Source organism: Orbicella franksi, chromosome 1, assembly GCF_964199315.1.
Source record: "Orbicella franksi chromosome 1, jaOrbFran1.1, whole genome shotgun sequence".
In the NCBI taxonomy this organism is placed as follows: Eukaryota; Metazoa; Cnidaria; class Anthozoa; order Scleractinia; family Merulinidae; genus Orbicella; species Orbicella franksi.
The window spans coordinates 39,854,168-39,876,448 of record NC_138145.1 but is presented as its reverse complement, the minus strand read 5'-3'; the positions used below and the strand labels follow the sequence as shown (position 1 = coordinate 39,876,448).

Below are 22,281 nucleotides of genomic sequence, written 5' to 3'. Positions count from 1 at the left end.
TACGTTTTTTTTAAACTTTTTTTGTTCCGTTTAAACTAATTTGTATGTGAAAGAGCTTTTTAAACTAAGTTTTCTGTGAAAATGCTTTCTAAAAAATTGTATGCACTGTAAGCTTTCGTAAAATAGCTAAGGAGTCATGCCTAAACTCTTTTTATTGCGGTTTTCAGTAACATGCGGGCCCTAAAATTCAAAGCTCAGCTGACAAATACTTTTTTCGCTACCGTCAATCAAATATTCGGTGATTCGTGCCAGCTTCCGACTTCTGCCGAGCATTGTGTCGTTGTCTGAACTTTGCTCAACGGTTTGATTACCGCGCGCTCGGTAATAGTCGGAATCTGGGAAGAACCGGTAAACATTTGATTTACGGTAGCGTAAAACGCATTTGTCCGTTGAGCTTTGAATTTTAGAGTTCGCATGAAAGGCGCAGTAAACGCTAAAAACTACCTACTAACCATTATGGAATTACCAAAGAAAATGGAACACCAAGCGATTTAAACATGTGATTTATAACAAGTTTAACCCTAAGTAACTTTTGTAAGGAGCGCGAAGCAATCAAATGTTGAGAAAATTCAGCAAATTCTCCATCAAATCTGTGATTTCTTTCATTGCACATTTTCCAAAGATAGATTAGGCTGTCAACACATTTCAGCGTTAGCACAATACAATACAGCGCTACTTCTTTTGGTCGCGACCACCACGATCATTCCATTCGCCCTCGAAAATTTCCGGAAATTCATACCGGAATTATTTGGTCGAATGGAAAGTGCCCGTAATCTTGGGGGGTACGCTTCACTTGGTTTGACTGTAAGTCAGAACAAACGCAAAAGCGTACGCGTTAGCTTACAACTAGCGCGAACAGATATTCATTCACAGCGCAAAATCTTGTTTTTGATCTTGAAAAACTCACCTTTTCTATTATCTCAGAGCATAAAACTACTTATAAACGCCCTGGTTCTTAGACCCTGCCTTATTCAACGCCATTGCTGAGAAAAATCCGCTAGATAACCTCACAACTCTCACCGTTTGATCACGCAACGTAACAACATTCACACCAGAACCCACGACACGTGCGTGGATCCACGAGGATATTGTCGTCAGGATGACGCAATTTGTTCTAAAAATAGAAAAATTGTCCCATATCATAGGTGCGCCCGGATAACAAGACTTATGGTCTCCGTCCCCGATTATGGCTCCTGATGTTATATTGAAGCTTCTTAACCCTTGCCATACCTTTCCGCCGACAGACAGAGCCGATGCGCAAACAGAGGTGACTGCACGTGCTGAAGAATAAAAAACGACGTATCCAGCCGTTCTAGACATGCAACAGATACGACCTAAACTCCCTGTGTTATCAACCAGGAACATGGTCAATATTGACTGCGAGGAATGGAACGTGAATCTACTAACACATGCGCAAATTATCACCCATTTTAAAGCAGTTCGCAGTAGTGAAGTAGATTCTATTGAATTGGGTTTAACGCTGTTTCTTTTGAACGTTTTGTTAAACCGAATTTAAAGGTGAAATTCTAGCGACCTCGTAATCAGTGTTTCTGCTTGTGGAGTTGTCTAACTAGCTAGATCCCATTCAACTTTTCTTTGTCTCAAGATCCCGTGCGATCATCTCACACTCTCTTTTCCTGGATCGAGGGAGAGATGGGGTGCTCCCCTGTGTGGGGTATACAGTTATAGGTCCTCAAAGAGTATATAGTTTTAAAGCCATTCTGGTGTGAATTTGACCCTGTTTGGTCTGGAAAATGTTTGCACACTCCGGTCAGTCCACGTTCTCTTTTCCGGCTAGCGAGAGAGATTAGCCCCTTGCGGGTAGCTATACAGTTATTGGGCCTCAATAAATCAAAAGAAAGAGAAGTCATTTCGGATCTCCCAGTTAAGGCTCGCCCTGAGCGTGTGGCATTTGGCCTCTCATTGGCATCTTCCTTGCCTGTTTTCCGTTTTCAGTTTTTTATTTACAGAAAAACAACTTAACGTAAAATGGTTTACAATGATATAGGGAAAATAAATACAGATAGAAATTAACTAGAAGAAACAATATTTAAGTTTGTACAGTGACCAAAGTAGTCAATGAGCTTTCGAGTTGGTCATTGTCACGTAGATATAAGTTGGCGTTGGCCGCATGCTAAGTAAATTGAAATTAATATTTACATTAAAGACGATATCATTATCATAAAAGAAGAAAGATATACATAAATGCAAGCTAAAATAAAGGAATTGATGAATGCAAGAATGACATCACTTGAGCCATCTTCTTCCACGGGCTTGTCCCCCAGAGTCAAGACAAACCTTGGCTATATTGTTAACGCGAAAAGAGCGCATTAATACATGAGCATCATGAAAGAGGCTCATTCCAAAATGCGCAATAATGGCGAAAGCGACGAGTCGTTTAAGAAAAGGTTTACAGCTGACCGATCCCAGCATTTTGACATCTTACAAGCAAAAGAAGCTACCTTTCTATGTGCGGATGGCTGTTCAGAAAGGGCGAGTGAGTTTTCCATGCCAGGGTACCAGTTGAAGCCCAGTGATGGAAGAAAACTGAACTTGTCCACCTGTCACGGTTATTTGGACGAGATGAGCCATACATCGCACAGCTCTTGGAAGGGAATTATTTCACCAATGCTGCAAGAAGCAGAATCACCACCAACACTACCAACCTTAAGCAGGAAGTCAGAAACTATGTTTACACTTTCATTGCTGATTTCAAGTGACTCCCACAGCAGCACAAGCGACAAAGAAGGGCTCGACGACAGCGAAGATGAGTGCCAGTGAAAGTTGTATTGGAAAATAAGAGTGTTAGGTTAAAGTTCTCTTTAGTAGCTACAAATACCTTTTGTCATCAAACGTTATTTTAAAGCAGAAGGAAAGTTTGTTTTTAACTTGTATCCTGTCTACTATGTTTGTTCTACAGCTATTTTTTTTTAATATTAAAACATTGTGCCATTTCAAAGTTTTACTAAAACATTTCACGTGAATCCCCCTTTTTCCCTTATTTTTTTTGGGATGACCCCCTTCGAAAGCCATTTTTTTCGTATGCTACCCCCCTCCGAAATCCCACCAGCACCCAGGGCTTTTCGACGCGCCGCACACACCCACCCAAATGTTCGTGGAAAACCCCCTCCGGCAGATGGGTAAACACCATTACAACCAGCTTCTCGGAAGATTGAAGGGGAACAGGTTGAAGGTTTTTGTCAGTGCGATAGAATCCTTCATTTTTATAGCTCTCTCCAGGGTTTGGCTAAGAGAAGAACTCTCGCGTGTTTTGCAATCACGTGCTAACAAAAAGTCAATCTATTTTACACGTGCTAAAATGCTTAATGGCTGACTACCTAGAAATTTCCTGCTAATAGGTACTAAGTCGGAGGTCCTGTCCGGTCACAACAGTCCACAACTAAAATATCAATCTGTGAAGGCACATGATTGAAAGTGGATTAACGCGACAACAACTCGCGCGGCTAGCGCGCGAGGTGAGTGAACTCTCCCAGCATTCTTTGGAAACAGTTCTTCCATGTTGTTGAACCGCGAAAGTTGAACGAGGCTGAAAAAAGGCAGGCATAAAGGTTAATTTGTTCTTATTTATTGTGTATTTAACACCTTTCGTTGTAGTACTCTCATGCTTTGTTCGTATGGAGGACTTTCTGCTTATCACAATGTACCCGTTGTATATTCAGGGGAAGAAACTTCGCTGGGAGCTGGAGAGCTTTGTTGGCGAGCGATTGAACGCGGATTGCAGGTAAGCGTTATGGACAAACAAAATACAGTTGATTTATTTAGATTGTTTACTGTAGTAAGTTGTATTTCTTCTCATTTTGATCGAGTCCCAGCTAGCTTCTTTAACGTCGTTCTGTATGAACAGAAGCATATCACCTAGGTGATATGCTTCTGGTATGAAACATCATCATGTATGTTGTGATTTTCAGTACCCCCCTACCACAGTATTTTCTCGAATGTTGCCCCCTCACCCCTTGAGCCGTGGTATCTTCAGTATTTCCGCACGCATGGGTATTAGACGTCAGTAGATATTAAAACACAGATAATATTTACCTTATTTGTGACATGAAAAGGAAGTGAATAGATTTTTTTTGTATTTTATCTCTTTCTTTCTTTCTTTCTTTCTTTTAGAGGTACCATATAGTACAAGAACATACAGATCGGTACATACAAACATTACAAAATTTACAACAATTATGTTAATTAAAAGTGAAAGTGAAGAATGATCGTCGCAGTAAATTTTCCAATTTAAGCAATTGGAAAGAAGAAGCCTGAAAAAAATCAGGGCTTCAACGGGATTCGGACCCGTGAGGTCACGGTTCGAATCCCGTTGAAGCCCTGATTTTTTTTTTTTTCAGGCTTCTTCTTTCCAATTGCTTAAATTGGAAAATTTACTGCGATGATCATTCTTCACTTTCATCTACAACCGCAGTTCATATATGAATTATTTCATATAAACTTCACATCATTTCACTCCTCACGGGAAGATATGAACTAAATTAAGTGGCCTTGCTCCCAATATGTGGCTTCATAGCTCAGTTGGTAGAGCATCGCACCGGTATCGCGGAGGTGACGGGTTCGAATCCCGTTGAAGCCCTGATTTTTTTCAGGCTTCTTCTTTCCAATTGCTTAAATTGGAAAATTTACTGCGACGATCATTCTTCACTTTCATCTACAACTGCAGTTCATATATGAATTATTTCATATAAACTTCACATAATTGCGTTAATTACAAACTACAAAGAAAACTACACTGCACTACATTACAAGGATTACGTTAACTAATTCAACTTAAATAAAATAAAGAGTAATTAAGGGAATCTTAGAAATAAAACGATTGCCTAATTAAGGAGATGCCTTTTATAGAAAAGCCATCTCTAAACGTGCAAACGGATTTGATTTGCGCAAAGGTATTCACTTAAAGAACTTGTGATCCTTTGTTAGTATGCTAATTTGTAGAGACTATAAAAGTACAGAAATCAAATTGTTACATTAATTTATTTACTTTGCCTTGAGAATGGTGTCACGATGACGCAGAAACGTCGGCTATCAACTTTAATGTTCACTTAAAATGGATTTTGTTTTTATTCACAATAAAACATCGGTTTGAATCACTTTTTAAAACTTATCAACTAACAGCCTTAAAGAAAAAGATCCCTTATTTAACTTACAGCGTTAAATAAAATATTTCCTTTCAAGAAGGACGTAGTTGACTAGAATGCTTGTATTATCCATATTTAAAATCCCAAAAAGGACATCATTGATATCAAACCTAACAGTTATAATTAAAGAATTAAGAGCAACCTTTAAATCATCCCAAAACATAAACACTTTTCGTTGTACAATAGAAAAAGAGATGTTCTACGGTCACTAACTCCTTTTCACAAAAATCTCAAAAGGGAGAATCTACTTAGCATCTTGTTTGTGTATAAGATCCTGTTGATAATAGTTTATATTGAATTTCTCTTAATTTAGTATCCAGTGTTGTTTTGAAGGGCAGTAGATATATCTTTTCCTAGTCTAACTGGGATGTGTGCGTGCTGAAAGCTCTTTTATATTTCTTTTGCACTGTTGGTATACTGGATACATGTATCTTTGAAACAAAACTGTCATATAACGACTTTGATTGAAGATTTTGGAAATTGACTTTTTCCCCTTCAATGCGTAAACTGAAATCAGTTTGGATTAGATCATGAGCTTTTGAGAAGATAGAGTTCTTCTTTATATTTGTTTTTAATATTTTGCACCATTCTTCTGGAAAAGCATTGAAGGGACTGAAAGGTACAAAATATTCAACTGGCGAGAGAGTTGAATATAACCGTTTCGTGAAAGATAAAGCGGCATTCAGTGAGTCTTCTCGTTGCAGTTGGTGAGGGAAGTGCTGGTGATTGAGTAAAGTATTGTAAATTGTTTTGCATGTGAACTTTTCGATTGAAAGTGGTACATTTCATTCGATGGTAGAGACATTCCTGCTTTAGCATAGTTTTCCATTTATGTTGTATTGCAGATAGAAGGCTGTAATACTGTAAAAAATTACTCTTGACGTTGTACAGTATTTATGCATGAAAGTTTTAAAAGGCACCAAGGTGTTACTTTCGTTGTTGAAAAGGCACAAGAGATTTTCAATGCCAACTTTTTTCCAACCAGGGAAAAAAAAACAGATGTCTTGTTTACTCAAATAACCTGATTATTCCATTTTATTTGATTCAGCATTATTAATTTTCTGTCAGTGGCAAATTATATCTCGATAGAATTTTGGTAAGTTTTCATTCAGGGGTTAGGTATTGAACATCATTGTTACACTGGAAAAGAAGGTTGCTGCCAACCTTAGAATGTGAGGATCGTGGGATAAATTTCCATGCACTTTTATCATAAGCGCACAAGCGCTTTACTCAGACTATCTTTAATGCTTTATCGAATAACGTAAAATCTAACATGTTACAGTCCACCCTTGTTCTTATTTTTAATTATTATAGTTGGTTTTTTTAGTTTTGGATTCTTGTATGTCCATATGTACATGTAATGTTTACTTCATCGGTACACTCATTTGGATTGTCTAACACACTGCAGATAAAAGTTAGTTTGGATATTGCCAACGTTTTGACTAAGTTTACTCTTCCAGATAGATAAATTGTCTTGAAACTTTCAAATGTTGAGTGCTTTTTAAGTTTAGGCAACTTTTCAAAGAAGTTTTTTTTTTTCAGTGGTAAGATCCTTGTTGCTTCGACATCGAACAGATCATAGAAAACTGTTTAAAGTGCTTTAATGGAGTCGAGTGTTCCCTAGAATACACTTGAGACAGCGCCTTGTTCTATCTAAAAAGGTGTTATATCGATTACAAAATCATGTGACACACTTGCGTTACTATGACTCTAACCTAGTGAACGATCTATCGTTACACTTGTCATATGAAGAATATACACCCAAGGCATAGACAGGCTCATTGCTTAATTTTAGATTTAGAATGGAATATTTTCTCTGACGTAATGATCCCAACCAAAGTACGTCTGAGTTAGATCGCTTTATTTGGAGACCAGAACACTTTTCAAAGTGTTGCAGCAGCTTATGAACAGGCCAAATATCTTTACCAAAAACAGTTGTGTCATCGGTGTATTTCACTTAGTGTTAGCCACTAAACTATGAACATTTGTACAGTATCTACATTTTTCTTTTTCTTCTTTTGAACAGCTGAAGACAAAATACCTCAGGACAAGACAGGAGGAGGATATTATCCATAAGCTTATTCTAGAATAATGATTATTTTGTTTTTGCAATCCAGGACCAGGTAAACACTTGTGTTTTATGCAATGATCACATCAAAACTTAACCTGGTTCCTTAAGGGGAATTCCCCCAAGGGCATCTCTGCAGGTTACCCCAAGTCATCAAATGTTAGGGCAGAAAAATATTAAAATACGCCACTTTTTTCCTTTGTTAAATGATGCACTGTTATTATAGTTTGTCACAGGTCAGGATCCAAAATAGCCTGGGAATTTTTAATTTTTCAGAATCAGAGAAAATTCAGGGAATAAATGGAGAAAATGGTAAGGTGTCCTTTTGTATACCTTGGAAAAAAAAAACTAGACCAAACTACTGAACTAACTCCATTCAAATAAACACCTATCCTTGGCTTGAATGTGATGTCATCATTTTCTAAAATCTAAAACTAAGGAGCCACCAAAGTTTTTATCCTCGTCAGGCATACATGCAAGAGGGGGTAAATTCATATCTGTTTACAACTTTTCAGCTCAGTAGCTTGCTTCGTCTGGAAACCAGCGTATTTTGAATTTCAGAGTTATGACGGTGCGTGACATAAAGCTACGAAGGCGTTTGTCAAAAAATATATACTTATCTCATGATTTTTAGCCCATCGAGAAGTTAAAGTACTAGGAAAAGTGCTTATGTAAATGCTTGTTTGTTTAGTACAGATAATCAGTCGCCTAGATAGACAAAGTAAGTTCCAGATGTTTGCACTATTTTCCGGCCGCCATGTTGGTGTCCCACGGAGGTGCATGGCAGCTCCATACTGGGCTCTGTAAATTTGTGCAAAATGTTTCGATGAATATCTGAAGTTTAGGAAAACGTACAGACTTAAAACTTGGAGAAGTGCCTTCTTTACCAATCTCCTATAACATCACAATTTCTTAACTTTATCCACAGAATAGTTTTGAAATTATTTTTTTATTGCGTGACAGTGCAGGCCAAGAATAGAACAACACAGATTCAACAAGTGACCACCAAACTTACAAAGAACAGACACTACTCAACTTATACCAACAACTACTCACACCCACAGTAGTCACTACGGTATTTCTTGACCTCAACGGAACTCACATGGTGTTCTTCAACCAGCCTCAACACAAACTTCACCAAAAATAAACCAGTTGAATCAGACCATAGCTGATAGATCACTGATTACTACCCTTTTCATTATGACTTGACAGGTTCTCAAAGCATCAGTCCTTTCACACCAGACAAACTACTTCATGAAACCCGTCCACTTTTTTTCTTTGTGGTTGGGCACCTCAGAATGGGACAGAGTGACTTCCTCAATCTCCCTCCAACACTCTTGCCCCCCATTCTCCTACATGTACCTTGTCATGATTCACTATTATTTCCCAGGGTTCCCCCAGTTAAGGATTAGTTTTGAGTTGGTCATTGCATTCCTTGATGTAAACCAAGTTCTGCTTTAAGTTTGAAATACCACAGAGATGTAAATAATTTAAAATGCTTTCATGGGCTCAGTAAGTAAATTAGTTTTTAAGGTGGATAACATTTCATTTGGTTATATTTTATGTTTTACTGTATTTCCTCCTTTAAACCCCTGCTGGACTTCCTGACTTTTGCCCATAAATGTATGTAAGAAGGGGAAGCTCTTTGGGAGAAGGGCTTAATAGTAATGTACTGTACATTTAGCATATCAAAACTGAAATTTGTAGGTTGAAAAGGGGATTTTGAAAGACTTACCTATTAGAATGGAGACTCAACGGGATCAATACTTCCAATTTAAAGTTCTGGTATTGTACAAAATTATCAGATGATCTGTATGTATCGTTGACACCACCAGGAACTTGTCCTTTTTGACCTCAACTGCAAAGGCTTAGAAATTTATGGCTGAAAGAGTGCTGAGCTGCTGGTTCACTGCTACATTGTAATAAATTATGATCACCCACCATATGGATCAAAACAGGAAAAAGAAAGAGATTGGGGCTAAGGGATACTGGACTACGCTTACATGTACATGCAGCCCTGATTGGTTTCACATTCTAGACAACACCCTGCCATTTAGATCATTAGAATAAAAAATAGATTGGCATGGGAGTAATTTGGGGGGAGGGGAAAAGCTTACTACCACATGACAATCTCATACATCTGTACATTGTATGCTTTTTTGCCCTCAGAAAAAAAAAACCTGCAAAACTTCAATTTCAGTAGTTTAAGGGTTGCAGTTAAACTTTAATACAGGTTGTCCAGAGGGAATTCTATGGATGGGTCTATAAATCTTTGTCACAGAGTTGGGGGTGGGGCAAGCAGCACTGGAGGGTATAATTCTGCTTTTATCCCTAATCAGGGGTACTGAATGTTCAACAAGTAAAAATAAATGGGCAGGTTGGACTCTTAACAGAGGGAGGGGCCCAACTGAGGAAATACAGTAAATTTCCACGAGTGTGGGAACACTTCTGAAAGTAGATGACTTATCATTTCAGTCATTCTTGTTCTACATGTGCATGTATATTTTAAACTATTTCTGCAGTCCAATTGTAAAGAACAATTTTTTCCAAAAATTTCCTTTCTAGCTAGTGAAAAATGAAACTCGGCATCAGAAGTCAAGGGATTTTGTTTTCAACTTAAAAAGGTCACTCCAAAAAGCTTATTTTTTTGTCCTTGTCTATAGCAAGTAAACATTCACCTTTTTCCTTTCACCAAAGTTTCAGCCTCTGAAGTGCCTGCTATCCTGAAGAAGTTTGTCTTAAAAGAAGTGACTTCTGAGTCCACCATTTTGAAACTGTACTGGGCATCCGGGCCGTGTTTATGTGACTTCATTCCGTCTGACTCGAAATTGGCAGGAAGGAGAAAAACCTGCAACTGACTTGCATTACAAGATCAGCAAAATGTATTTGCACTTCACTATCTTCAATGCTATCATTCCGGAGTCTGGAGCATGTTTGGCTCAAAATAATATGGCTTAAGAGCAGCCATAACCTAGAGTGGTAGTTTAAAAGGCTTTTCGGAAACCAACTGGACAAAATCTCTTGGATGGAATGACACAATGAAAATGCAGCCTGGCTGCTGAGTATTGTTCAAAATTTTCTCTAACCATTTCAAAACAACAAACAACAAGAGGTCAAATGAATTTGTATTTACATGCTGCACAAAAACTCTGCTGTTCTGACCACAGTGTCTTGATAAATAAATTAATTGCTAAGAAAGTGAATATAATTTGGCAAATTGATAATAGAGTGACTGCTAAATCGAAGACTCCTTATCAAAACATTTTAAGGACTGACTGATTTTAGCACTGGTTGTTACAGTTGACGACTAGAATGAAATTATTGAGTAACTAATGGCGGAGCTCCGGCGGCCCGAAGGGCCGCCAAGCGGAGCCCCATACCTATATAGGGAAGAAAAAGAAACCCATGAATTGACAGGAGGGAGAGGTCAACTTCGCTTGCGTAGCAGTGCAATTGCGCGCCCGATGATCTTGGCCATTATGACGTCACTCGTGAGCCGGCCAGTGAAGTTTCTATGGCCGCTAAAATAATGACACCAGAAAAGTTTTTCATCCGATGATTGCTCAAAGAATTTGAAAGAAAGCGATCAACAGAGCACAGGAATAAGATAACCTGTTAATATTGTGTCTAAAAATACTTTGGTTTTCAAAACCTAGATGTCAAAAGGCTCAAAAACACGCAAAATTTCGAGATCGCTCAATGCACCGATTCCAGAAAAAACCGGAAGTTGCACCGAAACGAAGCTTAATAGCCCTTGCGGTAAATAAAGCAACATGGCGAACGAAGAAGAAAGGCCGATCTCTCTTCTGATGATATTCCCGGCGTCAGTGTGAGAGAAGAACATTGAAAAATTGACACTCAGCCAATCGAAATTCTGGTTTAAAAGTCGCCGTATAAATCAAAGGGGCAAAATAAAGGAACTTTTAGACGGGTATGTTTTCCATCCTTCGATTGTCTCGATCTCCAATATGCGCAAAACAACCTGCTCTCACCATTTTTATTGCCTAAAAGAACTTTGTTCATGGTCGGTTTAGGAAAAAGAATCTGAATGAAATGAAAATTGTAAAAGTTTACGACCCTGACCCGAAGAATACTTTACTAAAGTTAAAGTAGCTTAAAGAAGTAAAACTGATGAAGCAAGAGCTCGAAAGAACATAGGGAAGTAAATTTAAAAATTGTGCCGGATATCGGGAATATTGCAACAAAATACTTGAACAAATTTCCTACGGCTGATTCATTTTTCACTGACAACTTCAGTCTTCTCAAGTTAGAGAACATCCAATCTCTCTTCATAAATTAACAATCGGTGTTAGAGAATAAAGGAAAATCCTTCAGTTCAAAAGATGCTAATCAGAGTATCAAACAAGACCACGATCTACTCGCCAAGAATGGTATAAGCAAGGGTTCGATAGAGTGACAGCATCATTGCGTTACAGGGTAGGACGCAATCACAAAGCTGATTCATCAGTCAAATCACCAATAAAATTATCAGTGAAGTGTACTACAGTGTAACAAAGACTATCGGTCACATGGCATGAAAGATGGCCTAGAAAACTAGCAACTAGTAATGGACAAGTACACTGAAATAATGCATCAACAGGGATAGACGAAGGTGCAAGTAACAAAATGCTATTTTTGTTGTTCAAGAGAAAAGGGAAATTTTGGGGGCCTCCCCAGGGTCCCCCAGCTAGACACAGGTTACAGACCCAAGTTAGAGCAATCTCCATGAAATAATTTAAGCTAGGAATGTCATTGTTATGGATAGTGAGACCATGAAAGATTGCCTTATAAAATCAATATGCAAAATGTTTGACACTGGTTTAAAAGTAAACAAGAGTCATATGAACTTCAGTTTATGATGTACCATGTACAACAACTACTCTTTGTTGTGGACAGACTTTGGAATTTCCTGGCTATAAATTGGAGGTAACTGCAAATTTTTAATGAGCAAATTGCCTTGGACATAGAATGGTGGAAGGAGATGCTAAAGAATATTGAACAATTTATGATAAATATATTATATATGAATTGGCTTACCTAATGCTTAGAGATGGCCTTACACAATGTGATTATTGCTAAAGCCAGAATAAATAATGTATATCAAAGGTCCAAAAAGTTTGTCCAGCATCTAATATGAGAGAATTCAGCTACTTCTAGTTTTTCTGTGGTAATGAATATTTGAATGAATATTTCAAAATAGTTCAAAACAATTGGAAATCTATAAGATCATACAATGTAGGAAATTCTCAATGAGGTCAAAATTATACACCAGCTCTAACATGTGTCCTTCTATGTTACACCCTGTGCCAGAAAATAGAACATGAAGCCACATAATGCACAATTTCAGTACGGTGGAAATCAACAAATATTTAATTACCACTGATGAACAATATCATGTACTCTGTTTAAAGTCACTACCAAATGACAAATAAACATCAGATAACTTTTTTTTCTGCCAGTTTACAAGCAAATAGCTCACTATCCAGGGTTGATTAACAACTCTACACAACCTTAGTGGAGTTACACCCTCAAATATATGCCATCCATTCATTCATTTGCAGTTCTGGTTCATGGTTGGAAAACGGTCTACCTTATAAAATTGGTATTAAAATTATAGTCAGTTCTGATTTACTCGGTTGCATAGAAGGGATGAAGATTATAACCTTCCTACTTGCCGGTACAAGCTGTCTATCAAATCTACGACAATAAGGAAAATTCCTACAAGGCCTTAAAATGTGTTGTCAGACTTTAATTCAGAGTAAAGCTCACTTTTGGGTGTCCAGGTCTTGGGTGTCTGACCTTTTATCTCTCTGCAGTCTATTCTGCACCTTATGTTTTCAAATTCAGCCTAAAAAAACTTCAGATAAATAATTAATGGGCTGGCTCCCCAACATTAAGTACAGGAAATTGGCCCATGCAATAATTTATCTGACACTGCTGGTTCTTAAACATTAAACCTAAAAGCCAGATCTTGCTGAAATATTAAGCGAATAAAAAATATTCAAAATTCATCAATGGCTGTATTTAAATCACTAATGTTCTTCCACATTCAACATTGTTTTTGGGAAACGTTTTTTGTTTACCTCAGAGGCATGAAAACTGATTAATTCCTAAGTTGATTGAAGCTGATGGGTATTCATATGCTAGAATCAGATGCATCACATATTTCGCTCTACACAGAGATTCCTCATCAACTTTTGCCCGAGGGAAAGCCGAGGGTACGGCTTCCAGTTTCAAAAAGTGTACTCAGTTTAAAATCACTTGGCAAGAAGTGCTCGGAACAACAAAAATTATTTCCTACGAGGTAAAATAGACATCTCCCCTTTGCATATGTGTTTCCCACTTTTTTCTTCTTTGTTTATCTGGCTAGCTTGTCCGAAGGAAACTCAGTCGTGGAAATGATAAATCAGGTCGGTTTTTGCTTCGATTATTAGAGTTTGCAGCCGCACAACACTTGTGTCCAACCCTTTTCCTTTTCTTTACCACATTTGCTCCAGACAACTAGCTCTAACCTACATACATTCGAATTTTTTCGTTCTTCCCCAGCATTTCGCCCGCCATTTTGAAAGCTCGAGGGCTATTAAGCCTCGCTTGCGTGCAACTTCCGGTTTTTTCTGGAATCGGTGTATTGAAAACGTGATTTAAATGTGAAACTTTGTGCTCGTTTCATGGGCGATATCTGGAAAACCTAACAATGAACAACACGAACGCAAAAATATGATCTTGATATGGTTTAAAACGTTTGAATGGTGATGAAAACGAATCATTTAACATATGCATAAAAATGATCAGTGGGTTTAAACCCTTCATTTTGTAGACGATAACGTAACGCTTATCAATACTCGAATCCCTCGAAATATGAGAAAGTATTTGATGGAAAATGCTCCCTTACAAAGACAATTGAACTATCAAGTCATATGCTGGGTTAGAAATTAAAGTAAATAATGTACCAAGGAATTATTTTTCTGCGCTAAATTATCCGCAAAACTGTCAACGATAACATTTTCTTCAGCGAGGCCAACCAACTGACGCAAGCCGAGCAGACGTGTGGATATTTTAAGTGGTAAAATGATATAAAATCACTGTACGGGAGACCTAGATGAAACGGATGATATTCAGAATAACATGGATGAGACCTCTTGGCAGAAAGGTGCGTTATTTCATGTCAAAATGTTCGTCAAATATGAGATCGGAGCGGATCTGTTTCTTCGGGTGTCCGCATGCAGTGCAAAGCTATTTCTCGTCTCGCACCTCTGACAAGAAAGGTATCCTAAACTGGTGCTTTGGGTTCTAATTTTTTTTTTAATATCACAGTGAGTTCAATTAAACTTGTATAGGCTGTAAAAGAAAACTGCGTAGGATGTTATATGGAAAGAACTAAAAAATACAGAATCTGGTTCCAAGCAGCAAGTGAATTAAAGAGGAAAGAAAATACAAACAGGGACATTTCCTATGCTAAGCCATTGGCAATAACAGTTACCTTATCCAGGAGAAACTTGTTAAGCGACAATGACTTGTTGCCAAAACAAAGAGTCCGGTAAGGAAGGTTAAGACAAAGCTGGAAAGATCAATATCAGGTGATCTCTTATTATAACCAAACCCCTTGTTTTCTAATAGTATCTGTCTTGAGAAACTGTAATAGCTTTATTGCCTCTCTTTGAAATGATAATCAGTTATTTTCTTTATACTTTATGCTTTTAATTTTCATCATAAATCTTATGTAAATAAAGATAGCTTTAACAATTATTTTACATTAAGTTTAAACTGACCTACAAAGAAATATTCTAGAGAAAAGTGTCACAGAGGTTGTACTTGTAACCATGAACCCAAAGCCTGATTTCTCCCCAGCGCCATCCATCCCAGGTTCCCTGTTGCTTTTTGTATTGATGAGTTTATTATTGGCTTCAAGAGAATGATAAGCGTACATTTTCAGCAAATAACAAAAAAAAAAACCAAAAAAAACCACAAGATTGGGTTTTAAATGTTTAATTGACAGTACGATGACAATAAATGGATAGCTTTCCATGGTGATTGCGTGTATTGCCAGAGATGGGGCCTGCTTGAATGGTCTTGCAAAGGTGGTGGAGGATGGTAACCTAAGGTTTAAAAGATTAAATAAGACTCCTCTTAATAATCACCAGTTGAAAATTGGAGTAAATGTTTATATCACCTCCCTTCCCTCTTTGGTCTTTACATCGCCCCTAACTCTTTTCAACAGAAAATGTAAACTAAAAGATAAATTTCCTAATGAGATCTAGCACCAGGAACTCAATATGTATTTATGATTGAAAAAGTAATTCTCATAATTAATTAATCCAACCCCATCCACCTTCTAAGTCCCGTCCAAGCAGATACATGGTGCTAATATCATAATTTATAAAACATCGAATAGCTCATTTCCAGTATCAATGCATTGAATTGAGGTCTTCAGATTCACATAAAGAAATTTTTTCAGCACCCTCACCTGCACAAAGGAAAAATAAAATTTCTGAAGCGTATCAAACAAACTACAACAAACACTCTGCATGAAGCATTTTTGGATCCTTACATAGAGAAAAGTTACAATATTGTTTAGGAATTGAAATAAATCAAACTTCAAATTTTGCTGATCAACTGTGCCAGTTTTGTAAACATAATAAGATCCAGCAATAGGAACTCAAGTTGACCAGAGTTTGGAACTCAAATTTTGTTATATAAGCATACATGATTCCAGCCGACCGTGAGGCCCCTTATTTGGCCTTAGGTAACCAAGAAAGCCCTTGCCCCAGTGACCCTGAACGAGCCATCTTTCACCATTTTGTTGAGAAAGTGAAACACAAGTTACCCTTGGCAACATAACCAGGGTAACCCTGGTAGGCCTGGTAACCTTTTTTCATCAAAATACTATGACTGTCCTACCTGGGACAACTCATCGTATGAAGAAATCAAAATTAACTCACAAAACCTCGCAGTGATCAAATGACTGAAAGGAAGCCAAACAAAGAATGATCGCTGAGTACTGGAATATGAAAAAGGGCTTAAGTAATCCTGGAGGGACAACTTCATTTCACATAAAAACTTGATAAAGTTGCCTCAGAAGGGTCTGATAGGGATGTCTCCAGTACTTAAAGGGATACTCTACACTATATTTCGACTTTTGCTCAAAATGTAGCATATGCACTATAAAAACTTATGAGAGACAGAAAAAGCGGGAGAAATAAATTCTAACTACTGAAAACTGCGCTAGAAAAGCGAAATTTCACTCAATTCGAGGACCGGAAGTGAAACGGACGACTTTTCAGGCACGTGATCAATGACGTAGAAAGGAGAACTCGATCAGCGCCATTGCTTGTTTCACAAAGGTTATAGTTAGCATGGAATCGGGGGATTCGTGTAGTTCTTCTTCTGTTTCTTCTCAAGAACAGTCTACAGAAGACACAACCTGGGAAGACTGTCAAGGAACGCAGCCGTATCTCTTTGAGCCTTACGACAGCGAGGCTAGCTCAGACACGGACTCCCCAAATGAGTCCGATGAAGAAGAATTCGAACGACTGCAAAACACAGACTGGTAAGAGATCAATCTACTTCTTGTGGCGAGTTCTCTTTACAACCCGTAATTTTGTAACTTGATTTTTTAAGCGAATAAATGAGTTCAAGATGACAACAAGGTTATCTTGTCGTGGTCTTTGTGATGGAATTGGTTTACGTGTATTTTCGTGCGCAGATATCCACAATATCGATGTGTGAAATAATTTTCGGCTTGAATGTGTTTTTGCGTTCATATGCATAGGTCATAAGCTCTGAGTCATAAGGTAAAATCTCGATTGGAAATTGTAGGTGTAAGTGTGGAAGTTGCCAGAGACTAAATCGAGTTGTAGAGTGCATTTGTTGTGCCGAAATTGACTGCGTCGCAGCCAAAAACAATGAAGCTGTTGAGGCAGAAGGACTGGCCGAACCTCCCATTTGTATCACACAGCATCCAGGGTTCCACGCCGTTTGTTTGAATCGCTGGGTTCTACAGACGGCATGGTACCAGTACAAGCAACAATATCAAGATTCTTACGAAGGGCCATCTCACAAACAAAATAGACACATAGCCTACAGGCAGTTGGCGAGGTGGTGCTGGGGTCTTTTGGGAAAGGAAGTGCGAGTGGTTCTGCCATCATGTGCTGTGTGTTGCATACGAGCACACTTCCCGCCTCCAGGGCTCGAAGAAGACTTCGTATTTGAAGGATTTCACTTTCCGGACGAGTAATTGTTTTAATACTGTGTAGTATTTCAATTGAGCTTCTAGTTGACCCTACTAGTCTGTTGGGGTTTTCCTTGAGATTATAACTGACGAAATAATCGCATCTAGGGTGATTTGGTAAGATACTTTGAAGAACATATTTACATTGTGAAGGTGGTTAACATTCTAAGATCCTCATTTAATGTTTTATTTTCCATTTCACTTTGTGTCACTGAGTCAGTCTTCTGAGACTGATCGAAGATCCTTGCATTTATAAGATCAGTGGAGTATTACTAACAACAACAGGGACTGCGGAGGGGGAGGGGCTGGCAGGGCTATAGGCCTACCACTTTTATTGCTGGGATTTATTTTCTACGGCTTCAGATGATGTGGATAAAATTTGCATTTTACTACTTGAAAGTAATATTGGCCAGATATTTTAGCCCTACCACTTAAAAATGGTCTCTGCTGTTCGTGAACAACAACAACAGCAATACTCTTTATTTTCTTTCATTTTAGTATATAATTCTAATGAAATTAATTTTGACTTTAGTCTGACTATGGCTAGATGTCACTAATTGCATGGCTGTTTGTTTAACAATTTATTGCAATGTGAACAGTGCATTGATCAAAGTCATCATCATTTACCATCTTTATTCACTTATCACTATTCCTGATACTTTGGCAGTGCTGATCCTAGCAGTATGCAGGACACCTGTCAAATATGAACTCACTTTAATGACCTTGCTGTCCATGAGTTCTCATAGCTCAGTGGATAGAGCGTCCACACAGTCTTCGGGAGGTCATGGGCTTGATTCCTGGCGGGGACTCAGAATTTTTCTTTGTCCCATGCTCGTGTGTTGTTGATCAATTCACCTTTCACATTTCAAAACCTGAGCTTAAGATGCACCATCTTTATTCACTTATCAATATATTGCAATATAGCTTTTAAGGATGAGGACGATCCTGGTGAAGAAAGTCACTTCCTGAATCTTGATTTTAATGCATCGACTGCGGCCTGTTTGTCAGGGCGGCCATAATCCGATGATAGTGATCGGGGAGCATCAGCTCTCTCTAAAACAGAACTTTCAGTGCCTTGGAGAATTCGTACAACACTCTCTTTCAGGTTGGCAACATACCCTACGTGAAAAATGAAAGTAAGTGGGGTCTAACCATGCACATGTAATGTAAATATGTAAATGAAAAAATTGTAAATTCCAGTTTGCTAAATTCTTTCATTCTTTACTCACCATATGTACATTTCACTGAAATCTTCTTTACTGTATGCTCTCCTTTCTTGTACTTTGGGAAAGCAATGTTGAATCGTTCTCTGCCATCTTGCAGTGTTGCCTGCTCCCTGTCACTGTTTTCGTTGAAATGCAGGATTGCAATCTGCAACCTAAAAAGATAGGTATTTTTGCTTTTGTTTTACCTTCCATTCAATAGGACATAAATTCAGAGAGGTTTTTTGGCAACCTGAAAAATGTCACATTTGTAACCAAGGTTAGTGTGCATTATGATGTTATGATATGTTCAAGTCTTCATACCTGCTTGTCATTCCATGGTATGAAAAGGCCACCATTTTTGCAGCAAAGTGGTTGTAGACAGAATGGAAGGCCTCTAGAGAAGATGTAGCATATTGCCCTGAAATTTGCTTTATATCTTTCAAGAGGGACCCCTTTGTCAGCAGCTCTGTGAGATTTTCATAGGGTGGTGTACCTGCAAAAAATAAATGGTTTCACCTATAATGATAAGCATCTAATCCCTCGTTACAACTATCAAAGATCATGATACATACCAAATAACTGTGTTCATGTAAAAGCATACTCCTGAATATGCATGTATATATGGGGGCTATTAATGAGACAGGCTTGTTGATATTGAGACTTGAAGAATTTTAAGGTTTTTTTTAACTACGTACCTGGCTTGAGCCATTTTTTCTTTCTTTCTCTCCCATGTAACCTTCCATGAGCACACTTAAGAAACAATGGATGTTCATGTCCAGAATGCCTGTTCATGAGGTGATTTGTTATGGACAGCCATTTTGCCTCCTTGAGGTCAGGGTCATCATCATCTGTTGACGAGGCACACCAGAACATGTGGTTGACAATGCTCTTCTTCCATTTTTGAACCACAGCACAATCCTTTTTTTTAGCAAGGGCATCAATCTTCTTTCCAGTTCCTAAATAAAATTACAGTTACTAGTGGCTAAAAATTGTATCAGTTGATTTTAATCCAAATTATATTTCTTTCAAATATTCACCTTTTCCAACATGCCAACCATCCAACCTGTGCTTAACTCCAGGCCATCTCTCCCTCATATATTTTCTTATTTGCACATGCCTGTCAGTTATTAAGGTGTTAATGGACAATCCTTCACCAGTTAAGAATGTGAGTGATCTTGCAAGCCCCTCTTTTTCCATAGCACCTGAGTTTTTCACTTCGTTGCTCTAAAGATAAGTATTAATTAAAATGCAGTATTACTTAAAGCACAAAAATACTTCTATGAGCCCATTTTAAATTTAATCCAGTACAAACCTGTATCAATTGAGAATCTAGGATTTTATTTTGCTCAGCATCCATAAGGGAGTAGGTTCCATACTTGGCTGAATGACCAGGGCTGTCACAGCGGCCATCACCTCCCACTATTAATTCCCTCCCTTCAGCTTTGATGTTGTCCAGCAGACTGGACTGTTGCTGTTGGTATGTCCTCTGCACAGCAGTATGTAGATACTTCTTTTGGTGATTCATAAACGTTGACTAACATATCGTTGGCACATTCATATGTTTCAATATCTTCAGCACCTTTGCTGGGCTTCCACCACCAAAGAGGATAGAAGAGGACAGCATGATGTTCCCAACAGGAATGTCTCCAACTGAGGGCTGCGAATCCCAGCTTGTAGTGAACGTGCAGGAATAACATTTCTGCGACACTGTTATTTTCGTACCAATTCTTGATTCGACCATCCGTTCACATTCCGACCGGCAAACTGGGCAGAACCGAAAGAGGTTAAGAAGTGAAGACTCTGCCACTAGGAACAGGTTTTGTTGGTGAGGAGGTGCATTTTGGGGAGACTCCCTGTAAATTAATAGAGTGAATTATTAGTGGGCTTGTTCTCTTGAAATATTCATAGTTTGTTGCTACAGTAGATCACAGTACAATGACTGCATAATGTATAGGGGTTGTGATAGATAGTTCGCTTACTCGTATAAACAATCATCCAAATCGTCAAAACCAGTATCATCATCTGCATCAATGTCTTTGGGGTCAGGGACGTATGAAGGGTCATCATCTTGCTCCATTTCTTCATTGTCTGACAACTCCTCGTCACTCTGGACTGGGGTCGAAGTCGTGAAAAATTCTTTGAGAAGGGTGCATTGAGTTTCTTGACTTTTTTGGGCAATGGACGTTTGACAACCTGCAAAGATATTTCGGCACAGAATTGTTTTTCGCCTGAGTGGATGACCCGTGTTTATGATATACAAGGAAAATTATCGTGGTAGTTTCGTATTTCTGTCACGCATCAGTCGAGAAACCAAACTTGCCTTTAGCGGTGCGGCTGCTTCGAAATTGTACAGAAACGTTTTTCCCTGTATTCCGGGTTTGGGTAGCAACCTCTACAACTGCAGGCAATGTTTCCTCTGCATTTATTGTTAACTCCTCATTATTTTCACCGGAAGTTGACTGCAATTCCTCCCTCTCGTGTTCCGCGAGGATCTTAAAATAGCAGAACACAAGTAAGTATTATTCTAATTTTCTGAACGAGTTTCCCTCGCTTTCAATTTAAGCTAAACTATTAAGGCAAGTTATAATTTCGTCCTAAACATACCCTAGCAGCCTCTCGTTTCCTATAAGCTCCTCGTGGCGGCTTCTGCGCGTGTTTTGATGGTCCGGTGAGAGCGTCTTGAGAGATGTTTTTGTCATGTCGTTTTAGTTTCTTCGTCTGCGGAGGACCATTTTTAAAAATCGTAGGAACAGCATTGGGTTTCAAAATATTTTTCATCTTTAAGCCCAGAGATTTCGCTATCACCGTCTGTTCTTCAAAGGATTCCTCAGTGAAGTGAGCGCTACAAAGTCGGCTAGTCATCGGGTTGAAAACATCAGAACGGGTGTTCTTCACGGCATTCGTCCATAGCTTAGCGTAGTGGGCATCTTCAGGCCATTTGTGAAGGCTTACTCCATCTTTGCGAGTGTTAGAACATCCACCAGCTATACAGCGATGTGGCATAATATGTTGCGCTTAAGCCGAAGGAGTGTCACGCACGGGGCTGTGGTCGCGTCGCACTGTTTGGGCTGGTATTAAATTCGCACAGAATGGGCACACAACTCAACTGCTGTATAATAAACTCTATTACACTTTATTGCTTGAATTGACTTCTTGATATGCGAAAGCGAACTTATACACGTGATTTTTGGTACAAAGAATCTTTGACGTGTCCTCAGTCGATAATGACATAGTGCAATTTTAGAGATAGTCGCGCCTACTTACAAATGGCTGTAATGATGTTGAACTAGTCATTTACGAGAAGAATCTTACGCTAAAATTATTCAAAGAGAGAAACAAGGTTTTCTATGGTATTTTAAGCGTAAGGCCTGGACAATGTTTTCGCACAACACGCGACACGACAAGCTTTTTCTTAGCACAGCCGATCTTCCCCAGTGTACATATTATCGAAGAGGTTTTGCGAGTTCTCCTTTCTACGTCACTTCCGGTTTTTGACCTGTGATCCAAAGCTCGAACCGCAAGTCAAGAACGTTCCCCATTTACACAAAAAATACGAAGATTGACCACTTATAGCTGTTCAATACTTCTTATTTGGGTTATAAGCTATCTTTTTTTTAA

The 22,281-nt window shown here is 38.5% G+C and overlaps 2 protein-coding genes and 1 pseudogene across 5 annotated transcripts; 2 read left to right on the top strand and 1 right to left on the bottom strand.

The window, feature by feature from the left end:
• Positions 1 to 2,120: 2,120 nt before the first annotated feature.
• Positions 2,121 to 8,128, top strand: LOC145482170 (uncharacterized). Of its 4 annotated transcripts, XR_014048730.1 has the most exons (3): positions 2,121 to 3,569; positions 3,681 to 3,742; positions 7,189 to 8,128. XR_014048730.1 is itself a non-coding variant. In XM_081460796.1 (2 exons), the coding sequence occupies exons 1-2, from the start codon at positions 3,623 to 3,625 to the stop codon at positions 7,252 to 7,254; spliced, it is 186 nt and encodes a 61-aa protein (XP_081316922.1). In that variant the 5' UTR covers positions 2,121 to 3,622; the 3' UTR covers positions 7,255 to 8,059. The 4 variants fall into 4 exon arrangements, 1 of the variants encoding a protein (XP_081316922.1); XR_014048728.1 differs by having other exon boundaries at positions 2,121 to 3,742; XR_014048729.1 differs by lacking the exon at positions 7,189 to 8,128 and having other exon boundaries at positions 3,681 to 4,867.
• Positions 8,129 to 15,790: 7,662 nt separating this feature from the next.
• LOC145482056 (P2X purinoceptor 7-like) lies at positions 15,791 to 17,757 on the top strand. The gene is made up of 2 exons (XM_081460640.1): positions 15,791 to 16,777; positions 17,047 to 17,757. Exons 1-2 carry the CDS (start codon positions 16,584 to 16,586, stop codon positions 17,462 to 17,464), a joined length of 612 nt encoding a protein of 203 aa, XP_081316766.1. The 5' UTR covers positions 15,791 to 16,583; the 3' UTR covers positions 17,465 to 17,757.
• A 278-nt stretch (positions 17,758 to 18,035) lies between these two features.
• Positions 18,036 to 22,281, bottom strand: LOC145500533 (uncharacterized; annotated as a pseudogene).